The 14,249-nt window shown below is 44.1% G+C and overlaps 1 protein-coding gene across 1 annotated transcript in view; it reads left to right on the forward strand.

Moving 5' to 3' along the window:
* Positions 1-12,327, forward strand: part of CDC123 (cell division cycle 123) — a 42,163-nt gene extending 29,836 nt beyond the window's left edge. Inside the window, exons 11-13 of the mRNA XM_020893170.2 lie at positions 5,860-5,988; positions 10,903-11,040; positions 12,057-12,327. Of these exons, the coding sequence (XP_020748829.1) occupies positions 5,860-5,988; positions 10,903-11,040; positions 12,057-12,083 (294 nt within the window). The 3' untranslated portion in view covers positions 12,084-12,327. The remainder of the gene's footprint in view (positions 1-5,859; positions 5,989-10,902; positions 11,041-12,056) is intronic.
* The last annotated feature ends 1,922 nt before the right edge of the window (positions 12,328-14,249 follow it).

Raw genomic sequence — 14,249 nt, forward strand, 5'->3', positions numbered from 1 at the left:
ACAAAAGGATGGGGCCCATATGTTCATGACCCAAGGTAACTGTTAACCATTCACTCACCTCTTTCAAGCCAAAGGTATCACTCTGTTTTCACCTGTCTGTCTTGAAGGTTGATGGCATCTGTTAAGAATTAGAAAGAGGAGCTATTAAAAAAGAGAAAGAAAGAGGACCTATAAATTGATATTTGGTACAGAAGAGGGATGCTACTTGGCAGAGATGGAAGCAAACCTTAAAGAAAGGATGGGGAGCTGGCAGGGTGGAGTGGACAGGAACCTGAGCTGCTGGGCGCCCAGGGCTCAAGGCCAATCTCAGCTTCTAATAGTCAGATGCCAGCCACGTCCAGTCACTCACAGACCACGGTTTATTGAGAACCTGTCAGGTGTTAGATGCTGTGTTTCTAACTAGCAGCTTCCATCCGGGTGATCCCGAGACCATCAAGGAGCTTACCTTTGAGACTAAAGTGTTCCAGGATTGGCTTGGATCAAATCAGTGAGGGAGGAAACTGAGCCATTGTCCTGAATGTGCAGCTCAGAAGAGCTTGACTCTTATTTAATTCATTGTCTCCCTTAGTCCATGCAACCCTGTGGGGTATGTGCCGTTTGTTCCCATCTTACAGATGTTCAGTCTGAAGCCATTATGTTCTGACGCAGCTCTCCTTAATGGCATTTGAACATTCGGGATCTGCCAGGGTGCCTCGGTACTTCCCCAGCACATGTCCAGGTCTGCCGTGGTTCAGTAGGGCCAGCAGGTCAGCGCAGGTGTGTGACTTGGTGAGACAGTTATATGAATGTCTTAAGTGATGTGGGACATGGATATAAGTGATTACGGCTGTGATCTGACAGTACCAAAAGCAGTTGTGTGCCTTTAAAGTGGGAACCAGGCCAGTGTAAACATCCTGACAGTTTCTGAGACGAGATGCCGGCCAGGATGTGAAACTCATTTGCTTTCAATCAATGGCACTTGAGTCACCATCTCAGACACTGTTGGGAATGCAGGATTTATGGCTATTCTTGGGAGAAAACTAACTTTTTATGGTGATCTCTGATCTGAAGTACAAGTGGAGTGTGTCTGGGCTTGGCGACCCTGCATGTCTGTGTCAGGGCAGTTGCTGGGCAGGAGGACTCAGTGCCGAGAGAGTCTAACCACTCTACGTGTCAGAGCCATGACCCTGCCCCCATGCAGGAGGTCTGGGATGAGGCCTTGGAATGTGTATAAAGAAGCTCCACAAGTGATAACAATTCATAACTAGAATTTAGAGTAACTACTTTAGATATTTGAAAAGCGATACGGGTCCCCTTATGTATTCCTTTCGGTCATGGTTATTTTCTTGTTATTAATTTTGTTGCTTTTTGGGATAAATATGATCTAGAGTCTTTGATATTGTTCAGAATGAATCTGCAGTCTAGTCACTTTTCTGGTTCTGTTTTATGTATGATTGAGAAGGAAAGTACAATATTTAACGTGCAAAGTATTCTGTAGACGTTTGTTAGACTAAGCTTGTTAATGCTATTGCTGTGAAAACATACATGGAAGGTCTGATTCTAACCCTTCCGCCTCTGCAGTCCAGGTTGTTAATTTCTTATGTATCCTTCCAGTATTTCTTGATGCAAAAACAAGCAGCATACTTATTTTTCCCCATCTTTCTTTACACAAGAGTTCAATTGAGTTTAGTCGCTCAGTCGTGTCCGACTCTTCATGACCCCATGGACTGTAGCACACCAAGTTTCTCTGTCCATCACCAACACCCAGAGCCTGCTCAAACTCATGTCCATCAAGTCACTGATGCCATCCAGCCATCTCATCCTCTGTCGTCCCCTTCTCCTGCCTTCAGTCTTTCCCAACATCAGGATCTTTTCCAATGAGTCAGTTCTTACATCAGGTGGCCAGAGTATTGGAGTTTGGATTTCAGCATCAGTCCCTCCAGTGAATATTCAGGACTGATTTCCTTTAGGATGTACTGGTTGGATCTCCTTGCAGTCCAAGGGACTCTCAAGAGTCTTCTCCAACACCACAGTTCAAAAGCATCAATTCTTTGGTGCTCAGCTTTCTTTACAGTCCAACTCTCACATCCATACATGACTACTAGAAAAACCACAGCTTTGACTAGACTGACCTTTGTTGCCAAAGTAATGTCTGCTTTTTAATATGCTTTCTAGGTTGGTCATAGCTTTTCTTCCAAGGAGCAAGCGTCTTTTAATTCCATGGCTGTAGTCACCATCTGCAGTGATTGGAGCCCAAGAAAATAAAGTCTGTCACTGCTTCCATTGTTTCCCCCTCTATTGGCCATGAAGTGATGGGACCGGATGCCATGATCTTCATTTTTTGAATGTTGAGTTTTAAGCCAGCTTTTTCACTTTCCTCTTTCACTTTCATAAAGAGGCTCTTTAGTTCTTCTTTGCTTTCTGCCTTAACGGTGGTGTCATCTGCATATCTGAGGTTATTGATATCTCTCCAAGCAATCTTGATTTCAGCTTGTGTTTCATCTAGCCCAACGTTTCTCATGATGTACTCTGCATATAAGTTAAATAATCAGGGAGACAACATACAGCCTTGACATACTCCTTTTCCTCTTTGGAACCAGTCTGTTGATCCATGTCCGATTCTAACTGTTGCTTCTTGACCTGCATACAGATTTCTCAGGAGACAGGTAATGTGGTCTGTCTGGTATTCCCATCTCTTGAAGAATTTTCCACAGTTTGTTGTGATCCACACAGTCAAAGGCATTGGCATAGTCAGTAAAGCAGAAGTAGATGTTTTTCTGGAACTCTCTCACTTTTTCAGTGATCCAACGGATGTTGGCAATTTGATCTCTGGTTCCTCTGCCTTTTCTAAATCCAGATTGAACATCTGGAAGTTCACGGTTCACGTACTGTTGAAGCCTGACTTGGAGAATTTTGAGCATTACTTTGCTAGCATGTGAGATGAGTGCAGTTATGCAGTAGTCTGAACATTCTTTGGCATTGCCTTTCTTTGCGATTGGAATGAAAACTGACCTTTTCCAGTTCTGTGGCCACTGCTGAGTTTTCCAAATTTGCTGGCATATTGAGTGCAGCACTTTCACAGCATCATCTTTTAGGGTTTGAAATAGCTCAACTGGAATTCCATCACCTCCACTAGCTTGTTTACTACCACAAGGGTTAGCATGTGATAATGCACTTTTTATACTTTTTATTATTTATTTATTATTATTATTATTATTTTTGCTTTTTATACTTTTTAAAAGCAGTGTATCTTAGAGGACTTTCTGGTTTCTTAAAGGACATAGTATTTGATTATGTGGATGTGCTGTATGGTTTGGTGAATCACTTCCTGTGGATGAATGTTTAGCTTGTTCCTAGTCTTTTATGCACTGTGCTGTGGTGAACGTGTACTGGTGTACTTGTGTGTATACCTGTCCTGGTCTGGACAGAGCTCCTTCAGGGAGCAGATTCTCTGTTACTGACCTTTATGCCCCCATGTGTAGCACGGTGTTTGGTGCATAGAGTTTTGTTTAGGTGGATGGTGGGGGAGTGGGGGTAGGTCAGTTGGTAGGTATTAGGAAGGTCGGTGTGACCACTCCTACCTGATAGGTTGCCTAAAAACAGAGTTTCTCAGGATGTGTTGTTCCTGAGGTGTGACATAAAAAACGTGTTATGGGTGTAAAAACCTCATCTTGATGGTTTTATGCCTGATTCCAGCTGGTCTGTTTTTCTTTAAACTAGAGGATGGCTTCCAAACTACAGAACACATTCTGCCAGCTGTCAGTCCTAACAGCGGTGATTTTCTTTTTTTTTTTTAACAGTGTGGCATACTTCTAGTTTATAGAGCTAAATATTCTGATGCTAACAGATGCAATAGTTTTTTTCCTTTTTTCTTTTGATAATGAGATGATTTTACTGGTTATAAAAATTCAAGTTTGAAAAGGTTCAAAGTTTAGAAAATACTCATTTTGTTAAAATAACAGACAGCTTATTAGAGACATCTTGAGTAATCACTGAAAAAAAACAAAGCTGCTGTCATACCATGGAATGGGTTGACGGTGGACATGATTTCACAGTCAGAGAAGCAAGGAGGAACAGGCACCAAATTGAAGTGAGAATATAACTCAAGTGACAAGAAGGAATTGTAGGCAGGATTGCTGCTGGGGATTGTGTGAACTAGGAAACATGGCCAAGTGGTGCATGGTAGAAACTTCCCATAGTGGTTCTTTGCCACTTTGAGCTTTCTAGTTTGCAGCCAGTCCTAATAAAATGCTTTGTCTTTCTTAAACTTTTCCTTGAAAACAGATGAAAAACAATGCTAGATTCGTAGTGCTGGCTCAGCAGTCTAGCTCCATAGGCATTTGTCATTTTACACATGCACATCCGCCCGAGACACGATTGCTACATATTTACAGAAAAAAAACTACCAACAGAATGGTGCAATTATGTTGAGTGTCTCAGTGAGAAAAGTCAAGAGGAGCAAAAATAAAAGTTGCAAGGAAACATTTATCTAGTAAATGTCACATACATCCCCATGATCAAATGTGTTGGTGTTAATTTCCTGGCAGGATTTCACAGGCTCCCCAGCTCCTTTATGTTAGCACTTTGCCACTTGCAAACTTTGTCTGGCTGGGCCAGAGGTGTTCCTTCCCTGAGGCTGAAATCTGTCACACTGGCCATCACTGCTCTCAGAAGAGGAGAAGATGGCAGTTTCTTAGGTTGATTTGTTTTTATTTTACATCTCCCTTTCATGTGCCATCAAGCTCCACCATGCAGAGAAAACAGTTATTATTGGCTTGGCCAAAAAGCTCATTCAGGTTTGTCTGTAAGACGGTATGGAAAACCCAAACAAACTTTCTGGCCAATCCAGTACATTGAAATGAAAGACAGCCGAGCATTTTCTTACATCTTTGTTCAGTCATGTTCGATTCTTCTGCAACCCTTTGGACTATGTAGCTTGCCAGGCTCCTCTGTCCATGGGATTCTCCAGGCAAGAATTCTGGAATGTGTTGCCATGCCTTCCTCCGGGGATCTTCCCCAGCCAGGGATTGAACCTGAGTCTCCACTGCAGTGCAGTGTTGCCTGCGTTGCAGGCAGATTCTTTACCTGCTGAGCCATTGGGGAAGCCCTTTCTTACATCTTTAGTGAGCTTTAAAAAATTCAGACCTTTGCAGCAGCCTCTCAGAGGTGGGGGCTGGTGCTGAGAACTGCTGGCTGCCTCCTGAAAGATCATTAAAGAACCCGTGAGAGCATTCCAGTGATGCTGCTTTGGTGGGACCACTTTGTGAGATTTCTCTTCTGCCTGCTTGGGTTTTATTACTTACTACATTATTCCATACAATTTTAAGTAAACAGACTTTGAGAAAATAGACTGGCAGTATTAAACATGATGGCAACATTGATGAGAATGTTCAAGGATCTTAAGTAAGGTCGTAAGAGGCACCACTGCTACCATTGCCCCCCAGAATTTGTATATTTCATATAAAAAGTAAAAATAGATCATTAGCATTTAACTGGCATTATTCTTTGTAATCCATGAACCACGATAAACACCTGAATAATTTCAGAATCTTCAGAGCAAAACAGAGCATTTTCTTCCACTGCTCACTTCGGTTTTTGATGTAAAATTGATTGAAAGCAGAAGTTGGCATGCATGTGTTTGTCGGGCTCTCTTTTCCGTCTCCTCTCTGCATTATTGGGTGGACTTCCTGGGGCTCTGTGCCCACTCCACTTAGACAGGCAGCCCTTCACAGATGGAGCCTGGAGGAACTATCTTTTGAAATCAATGATACAATTTTTGAGATGAAATAAGATGATTTGGGGTAAAACGAGATGATCTTTCTGATAAGCCAGATTACAGACTTGATTTTATCCTTACTGGGCTTTCTTTCTATTCTGCAGGGGAAGGTGTGGCTGATTGATTTTAATCCATTTGGTGAAGTCACAGATTCACTGCTGTTTACTTGGGATGAACTGTTATCTGGAACAAACCTAAAGGGTGACTTCAGTGAAGGAGAAGCTCTGGAGCAGGTAAGAAAATCAGAAAGGTCCCCAGGAAACCTTTTGGTCCCCTGAGGAATTTCCTGCTGGGTCTCCAGGCACCTGACACAGATTAACTTGTAGATCCTTGCCTGCAGTGGTGATCAAGAAGAGTGTGTGTGCTCTGTGATTTATTCACTTCATCATTCACTATGGATGGAGGTTCGTGACATGGTAGAGGAGGCAGTGATCAAAACAATCCCCAAGAAAAAGAAATGCAAAAAGGCAAAATGGTTGTCTGAGGAGGCCTTACAAGTAGCTGAGAAAAGAAGAGAAGCTAAAGGCAAAGGAGAAAAGAAAAGATTTATCCATTTGAATGCAGAGCTCCAAAGAGTAACAAGGAGAGATAAGAAAGCCTTCCTCGATGATCAAGGCAAAGAAAAAGAGGAAAACAATAGAATGGGAAAGACTAGAGATCTCTTCAAAAAAATTAAAGATACCAAGGGAACATTTCATGCAACGATGGGCACAATAAAGGGCAGAAATGGTATGGACCTAACAGAAGCAGAAGATATCAAGAAGAGGTGGCAAGAATACACAGAAGAACTATACAAAAAAGATCTTCATGACCCAGATAACCACGATGGTGTGATCACTCACCCAGAGTCAGACATCCTAGAGTATGAAGTCAAGTGAGCATTAGGAAGCATCACTATGAACAAAGCTATTGGAGGTGATGAAATTCCAGTTAAGCTATTTCAAATCCTAAAAGATAATGCTGTGAAAAGTGCTGCACTCAGTATGCCAGCAAGTTTGGAAAACTCATCAGTGGCCACAGGACTTGAAAAGGTCACTTTTCATTCCAATCCCAAAGAAAGGCAATACCAAAGAATGCTCAAACTACCGCACAATTGCACCTTCCAGATATTCAAGCTAAATTTAGAAAAGGCAGAGGAACCAGAGATCAAATTGTCAACGTCTGTTGGATCATCGGAAAAGCAGGAGAATTCCAGAAAAACATCTACATCTGCTTTATTGATTACACCAAAACCTTTGACTGTGTGGATCACAACAAACTGTGGAAAATTCTTCAAGAGATGGGACTACCAGACCACCTTACCTGCCTCTTGAGAAATCCGTGTGCAGGTCAAGAAGTGACAGTTAGAATCGGACATGAAACAACAGACTGGTTCCAAATAGGAAAAGGAGTACGTCAAGACTGTGTGTTGTCACCCTGCTTATTTAACTTATATGCACAGTACATCATGAGAAATGCTGGGCTGGATGAATTGCAAGCTGGAATCAAGATTGCCAGGAGAAATATCAATAACCTTAGATGTGCATATGATACCACCCTTATGGCAGAAAGTGAAGAAGAACTAAAGAGCCTCTTGATGGAAGTGAAAGAGGAAAGTGAAAAAGCTGGCTTAAAACTCAACATTCAAAAAATGAAGATCATGGCATCCAATCCCATCAGTTCATGGCAAATAGATGGGGAAACAATGGAAACAGTGACAGACCTTATTTTCTTGGGCTCCAGAATCACTGCAGATGGTGACTGCAGCCATGAAATTAAAAGACACTTGCTCCTTGGAAGAAAAGCTATGACCAACCTAGAAAGCATATTAAAAAGCAGAGACATTACTTTGCTGACAAAGGTCCATCTAGTCAAAGCTGTGGCTTTTCCAGTAGTCATGTATGGATGTGAGAGTTGGACTGTAAAGAAAGCTGAGCACCAAAGAATTGATGCTTTTGAACTGTGGTGTTGGAGAAGACTGTTGAGAGTCCCTTGGACTGCAAGGAGATCCAACCAGTCCATCCTAAAGGAAATCAGTCCTGAATATTCATTGGAAGGACTGATGCTGAAGCTGAAACTCTAATACTTTGGCCACCTGATGCGAAGCACTGACTCATTGGAAAAGACCCTGATGTTGGGAACGATTGAAGGCAGGAGGAGAAGGGGATGACAGAGGATGAGATGGCTGGATGGCATCAGTGACTCGATGGACATGAGTTTGAGCAGGCTCTGGGTGTTGATGATGGTCAGAGAAACCTGGCATGCTGCAGTCCATGGGGTCACAAAAAGTTGGACACGACTGAGTGACTCAACTGACTGAGTGACTGAACTGACTGATTGACACTTCATCTAAGGAAGTCATAGTCCGATAGGTTCTTTTCTAGTTACTTTTCTTTCTCTTGGCCCCTGTGTCCTGCCCACCTGAAGAGAGTCCTGACTGTGGGTCAGATCACACATCTGTTTATTCTGGTCCAGCCCTGGGCTGCTGCACATGGACAGAGGGATGCTGCCCAGCCGTGTGGACAGGGGCTTGTCCAATCAGGACCCCTGGCTTCCCCAGGGCCTTGACTGCAGGCTCTGTTGTCCTACCAGTGTCCCCTTGCACTGGCCACAGTGGCCGTTCCATGCCCTCCATGCTCCTGGGAGCTTCTGTCCATCACTCCTGTCCTCCTCAGCAGGTACCTTCACAGCTCCCCTCGTGGGAAGAGAGAATCATCAGTGAGAATTTGCTCCCTTTAACTGTCATCAAACCTACACACTCACTGCATCCTTCCTCCAAGTCCTGTCTCTGCCCTGTGTCTCCCCAGATTCCCGGGGCTGCTATTTGCCTTCTTTCCTTTCTCCAATTTCTTTCTTTCTCTGAAAGTAGTTCACCATGTTTTGACACCTTCAGTCTTAGTAGCAAGGCCTCCTTCAGGTCCGTCTGCAACCCAGCTGCTCTCTCCTTTCTCATGCTCATGGCCACGCCTCTTTAGACAACTGTGTATTGCTCTTTTCAGCCTATAAAAGTGATATGTGCTCACTTCTAAAGGAAATTCTAATATCACCCATGATCCTACCTCCTTGAGAGCCTCTGTTATATTTTGGTGTGTAACCTCCTTGCACACATAAACATGAGCCTTTTTAAAGTAAATGAGAGTGCACTGCGTCTGTAGTCCTTGTCTGCTGGTTCTTCATTTCATACTCTCATGGGTGTTTTCTGTCTTCTTCAAAATAGTTTGTTTTTATATGATCATTTAAAAACACAGAGAGAGAGAATTAGAAAGAAGTAACACTTGAAATCCTGCCACCTAGAAATGACCACCCTTAGCACCATTAAGGTTTCCTGGGCATTTTTTGTGTATATTCAAATGCACAGACTCCCATTATTTCGGAAGTGGAGTCCCACCCGTCCCTCTTCTGTAAGATTACAGTGTGAGGTGCAACTAAGGTTTGTTGAATTAATGAATGAAGGGATTGTATCCCTGCTGGCATCTTAGAGTTGTGGGCTGTTAAATCTGAGTGTCAGGGAAGAAGAATGCAAATTATTTGGCACAAGGTTATTTTTAAATAAGAGGAACAGAGTTATTGGATAGAAACAGTTGTATAAGATTCACTGTATGATCCGAATTCATTCATTCATTCATCCACCGTTCCTTCCTTTCCTCTTTTCCTCCCTTCTCTCCTTCCTTCCTTCTTAATGTAAGCATTCTTGTGCTGGAGGTTAGGGATGACAAAAGAGCAACAGGAACTGGCTCCTGACTTTCTCAGCACCCCTTCCTGCCTGTCCTCCAAGGCACAGAGACCTGCCTTCCTTCCATTCCTCAAAGCTGCAGATCCCTGCCTGGCCTTCAGGTCTTTGCACTGGTTGTTTCCACTGCATCCAAAGCTGAGTTTGCTCCTAGACCTCACGAGGCTGCTTTCATCATACTTTTCAGTTCTCAGTCCAGATGGCCCCTCCTTAAGCAAGGTCCTACCCACCCAACCTACCCCCAAGAGGAATCTCCATGGATCTCCTTTTATCATAGCACCTTGCTGTCCTGTTTTTACAACATTTTACTCTCTGGAATGATCTTGTTTGTTTATTCGCTGGCTCGGTGGCTGCTTACCCTCTTGTTTTCCAGTTTTTCTCCTTTCCCTAGGACAATGTCCAGCAGACAGTAGGGGTTTCGTTTGTGTGTGTGTTAATCGCTTAGTCATGTCCATCTCTTTGCAACCCCATCGACTATATAGCCCACCAGACTCCTCTGTCCATGGAATTCTCCAGGCGAGAATACCGGGGTGGGTTGCCATTCTCTTCTCCAGGGGATCTTCCCGACCTAGGGATCAAGCCTGAGTCTCCTGCATGCAGGTGGATTCTTTACTGTCTGAACCATGGCTGGGCTGTCTGTCATAAAGTATGGCCATACCTTATGGTATGGGCTTTGGTATGGTATGGGCTTTCTAGGGCTTCACTGTCCTGTTCCAGCCGGGTTCCTGGCATGTGTCCACCCGCTGGACACCATCCATCCCTCACCTCAGCATCTGCCACCCATGAAGCCCAAACCCGTGACTCTGACTCTGAAACCCTTTTTGGTACCAGGCGATACATGAACATTCCATGCAAGACTCTTAAGTACGTGCAATAAAGAATGTGAAGACTTGTTAAATATGACCTTTGAATTTACAGTTTTACATTGGTGCTGAGAGAAATCTGTGAATGAGTACATGAAGTGATGTGAGAGAAGTGCAACAGTGTTAGTGGTTTGGGGCTCTCCTTTGCCCTCACTGTTAGCTTTATTCTCTTAAGGCAGTAATTTCCAGCAGTGTACCCATGGAAAGTGGCAGAGTTTATAAAGCATGCTGGCCTGTGTGGGACTGCCTGAGGCAGCCTCAAGCCTAGAGAGGCTTCACAGCTCACACCCCCAGCCCTTCGCAGCTACAGCAGCTGTGCAGCCACCACCTAGCCCCGCCCCCCAGGGTCTCTTGTCTTCTGATACCTTAGATGTGTATTTTCCTGTGAACATGTGAAAGTTTTTTAAAAAAAAAAAAGCTTGGTGCTTTCTTTCACTTAGGAATCTGATTTTCTTTCCTCCCTAGTACAGAGCAGGAGTTGAAAATTCTACACCAGGATCTTTTTCAGTTTGAAGAAGTGACTTTTAAAAACTTTCTCACCAACTTCTGCTCCTCCTTTTTTTTCCTTCATGAAGGATGCTCCGGCCTTCCGTTGTACCAACAGTGAGGTCACAGTCCAGCCGAGTCCCTACCTGAGCTACCGGCTGCCCAAGGACTTTGTGGACCTGTCGACGGGCGAAGATGCTCACAAACTCATCGATTTTCTTAAACTGGTAACATTTATGTGTGCTTAGTATGCTGGCCATCTCCACTTTCAAATTGATTCTTTAATATTTCATTTTAGTCATATTCCACGTAGACTTCTGTATGATGATTGGGAATTAAAGGGGCAGAATTACTGAGTTAGGTCATTTTATAATGATATATATCACGTACACTGAAAAAATAATTTATTGATAAAAATGATAGAAAAATATATATATGTATGCTTTTGAGTACATGCTCCTGGGGCTTCCCAGGTGGCGCTAGTGATAAAGAACCCTCCTGCCAGTGCAGGAGCTGCAAAAGATGTCAGTTTGATCCCTGGGTGGAAAAGGTCTCTTGGAGAAGGGCATAGCAACCCACTCCATATTCTTGCCTGGAAAATCCTGTGGACAGAGGAGCCTGGCGGGCTACAGTCCATAGGGTGGTAAAGAGTCGGACACAGTTGAAATGACCTAGCACAGCACACAGCACAATATATGCTTTTGAGTAATTTTCATAACACTTGTAATCTTGAGGAAAGTATATATAATTGACCCTCAAACAGCCAGGGAAAAATCCACATATAATTTATAGTGAGCACTTCACATTCATGGTTCTTTATCTGCGGATTTTACCAGCAGTGGGTCCTCAGTACCGTAGTATTTACTGCTGAAAAAAGTCAACATGAAAATGGCCTGTGCAGTTCAGACCCTTGTTGTTTAAGGGTCGTCTGGCCTGAGAGCGAATCAGATCTCTGCTGTAGGTACTCTGGGGGGAATGTGAGTATTTATGTTTCTATGTAGGAGCATTTGCACATAAAGAAGAAAAAGGAGAAAATGTTCAAATGTCTTGAGGATAATGTGCCCAGGAGCCAAAATGATAAACTACTTTAATGAACTCCTTAAGGCATATTTTTCCATTGATAATTTTCAACCACATCTTTTGCCAGCGGCCTCTAGGAAATTATACTTGCTGACAGAAAAAGCAATCTTGGCTGAACAAATTAGAATGTGCTGTTGTAATGTATCTTGGTTTCCTGTGACAGAAAAGGAGTCAGCAAGAGGATGACTGATCAGCGTGCTAGAGTTCCAGGCCAAGTCACAGAGGAAACCACAGCTGCTTCTGAAGGCCAGGAAGAGTCCACAAGCTCCTATTAACCCGGTCGGGGGGTAGGGGGCGTGGACATCAGTAGCTTTTTATATTCATGTATAAAGCTGAGGTAAATGGAGGGACTTTGCTACTTGTAAAAATAACACAATAAATAGATCTTAAACAGGAAGCTATCCTGTTCTGATGATAAAATACTTTCTATGAAATACCTTGTTCTTTGGCTCAGTCTATTTAGAGGTATCTCTGTTTCTTGTGGCTATTTTTTTTTAACACCTGTCACTGTAGCTGGGCAAGTTTATCTTTGTTATCCAGCTCCTTCTTAATCATTACTGTTCCACTCAAAAAAATAGAACCCTATGTAATGTAACACAGCCGTGTACAACCCTTAGTACATGGCCATTGCCACAGGAGGTAAGGAGCCCCCACCCTGTTACCAGGCAGCAGGTTCTATAAGACCAGTTATGGTCGGTCAGCCATTGGTTGGTGCCACAATGACCCCGCCCCCAAGAGAGCAACTGTCAGGGAGCAACTGTTAGTGGTCCTGCTCAGCCATTGGTCCATGCTACAGTAGGCCCCTCCCCAAACTGAGCAACTGTCAGTGAAAACCGTTAGTGGTCCTGCTCAGCCATTGGTCCATGCTTCAGTGGGCCCCTCCCCCAACCGAGCAACTGTCAGTGAGCGACTGTTAGGGGTCCAGCTCAGCTAATGATTGGCAGCATGGTGATCATCAGGTGGAGAGTAAGGTTATAGGTGAATCCTGGCCTTCTTCCTTGGAGCGCTCCAGCTCACCTGGCCTCCAGCCAGCAGGTGAGCTGATGGCCCAGGGAACAGGCCGGGCCATGTCCTGCAGGTTCCAGAGCCCTCACCAAAGCTGCTCACTGGCTGGGCCCAGGCCTTGAGGCAGCAGCAGCCGTCACCCCCATCCGTGCCTCTGCGACCTCATGGCAGGAGCCATCTGTACGGGTCCCTGTCTGAGGAACCTACGCTCCTTCCCCTGCTATAGGGTGGTCTGAGGGCTGGTTGGGCCCTGGGCGGCTGGCTCCCTCAGGAATGACGGTTGGACAGGGGGCCGCCAGCTGAGACCTCCTTTCAGCCAGGACTGGATCTCGGAGGGTGACAGTTGTGCCTGGGGACCATGTCCTTTCTTGTCGGAACCGAGAGTAACATTTGTTTGGTGGAGGTTTACAGGAGCATTGTTCCCTGACTATGGCTGTGGTCCAGTGGCTGAGACTTTGAGCTCCCAATGCAGGAGTCCGGAGATTGATCCCTGGTCAGGGAACTAGATCCCGTAGGCCACAACTAAGACCTGGCACAGTCAATCAATTTTTTAAAAAGAGGATCTGCCACCAAGACATTGGCAGCAACTCATCCGCCCCTCTCCCCTTCCCTCGAAAAGGCTTTGCTGAGAGTTCTTGGGGGGTTTGGAGTTTTGAGGGGCTTGAGCCTCCCGTCTCCCTGCGCAGTCCTTCAGTAAACCTTTCTGTGCTCCACACTGACGTTTTGGTGGTGGTTGGCCTCTGCGGCGGGCACGCGGGCTGGTGTTTCCGTAACACGTCGCTATAGAAAATGTTTTTCCTGCTTTGAGGATTTTCATGTAGTTTTTCTATCAGTTAAGCTTTGGTTTGGGTACAGTTAAAATGCAGACTTATCAAACTGTCAGCCATGAAAATTTTAGTACAGTATAGCCACCTTAATATATATTAGTAAAACTATCACAGATTTATTTATAATTCCATCCTTTTATACAATTACTGGAATTTGGGGGGAGGTATTTTAGATTCACTTTTTTAGAATGCCATTTTTGTAATGATTCTTCAGTGTCTGGACTGATGATGATTTATTAGTGACATCTGATTTACTCAGCACTTACTAAATTCTCTTTATGTGTTATTTTGTGTCATGGAGCAATTTAAGGAAACAGATGTTCCACTTCGACCGTAACTGTCTAATGTATCAAAGAATATTTTATTAGTTGGAGGTGTATTTCTCAGCATCAGAGAGCGTGTGAGTGGTCCCATAGGAAGACACAGAGAGAAATGGGGCAAAACCACAGGTAACACAGGTTACCTGTCTTACCTGTCATGATGGAAGATACATTTCTTGTTAGGTTATCCCAAACTCTAGCTTG

The sequence above is a fragment of the Odocoileus virginianus genome, chromosome 9, assembly GCF_023699985.2.
Source record: "Odocoileus virginianus isolate 20LAN1187 ecotype Illinois chromosome 9, Ovbor_1.2, whole genome shotgun sequence".
NCBI classification, from domain to species: Eukaryota; Metazoa; Chordata; class Mammalia; order Artiodactyla; family Cervidae; genus Odocoileus; species Odocoileus virginianus.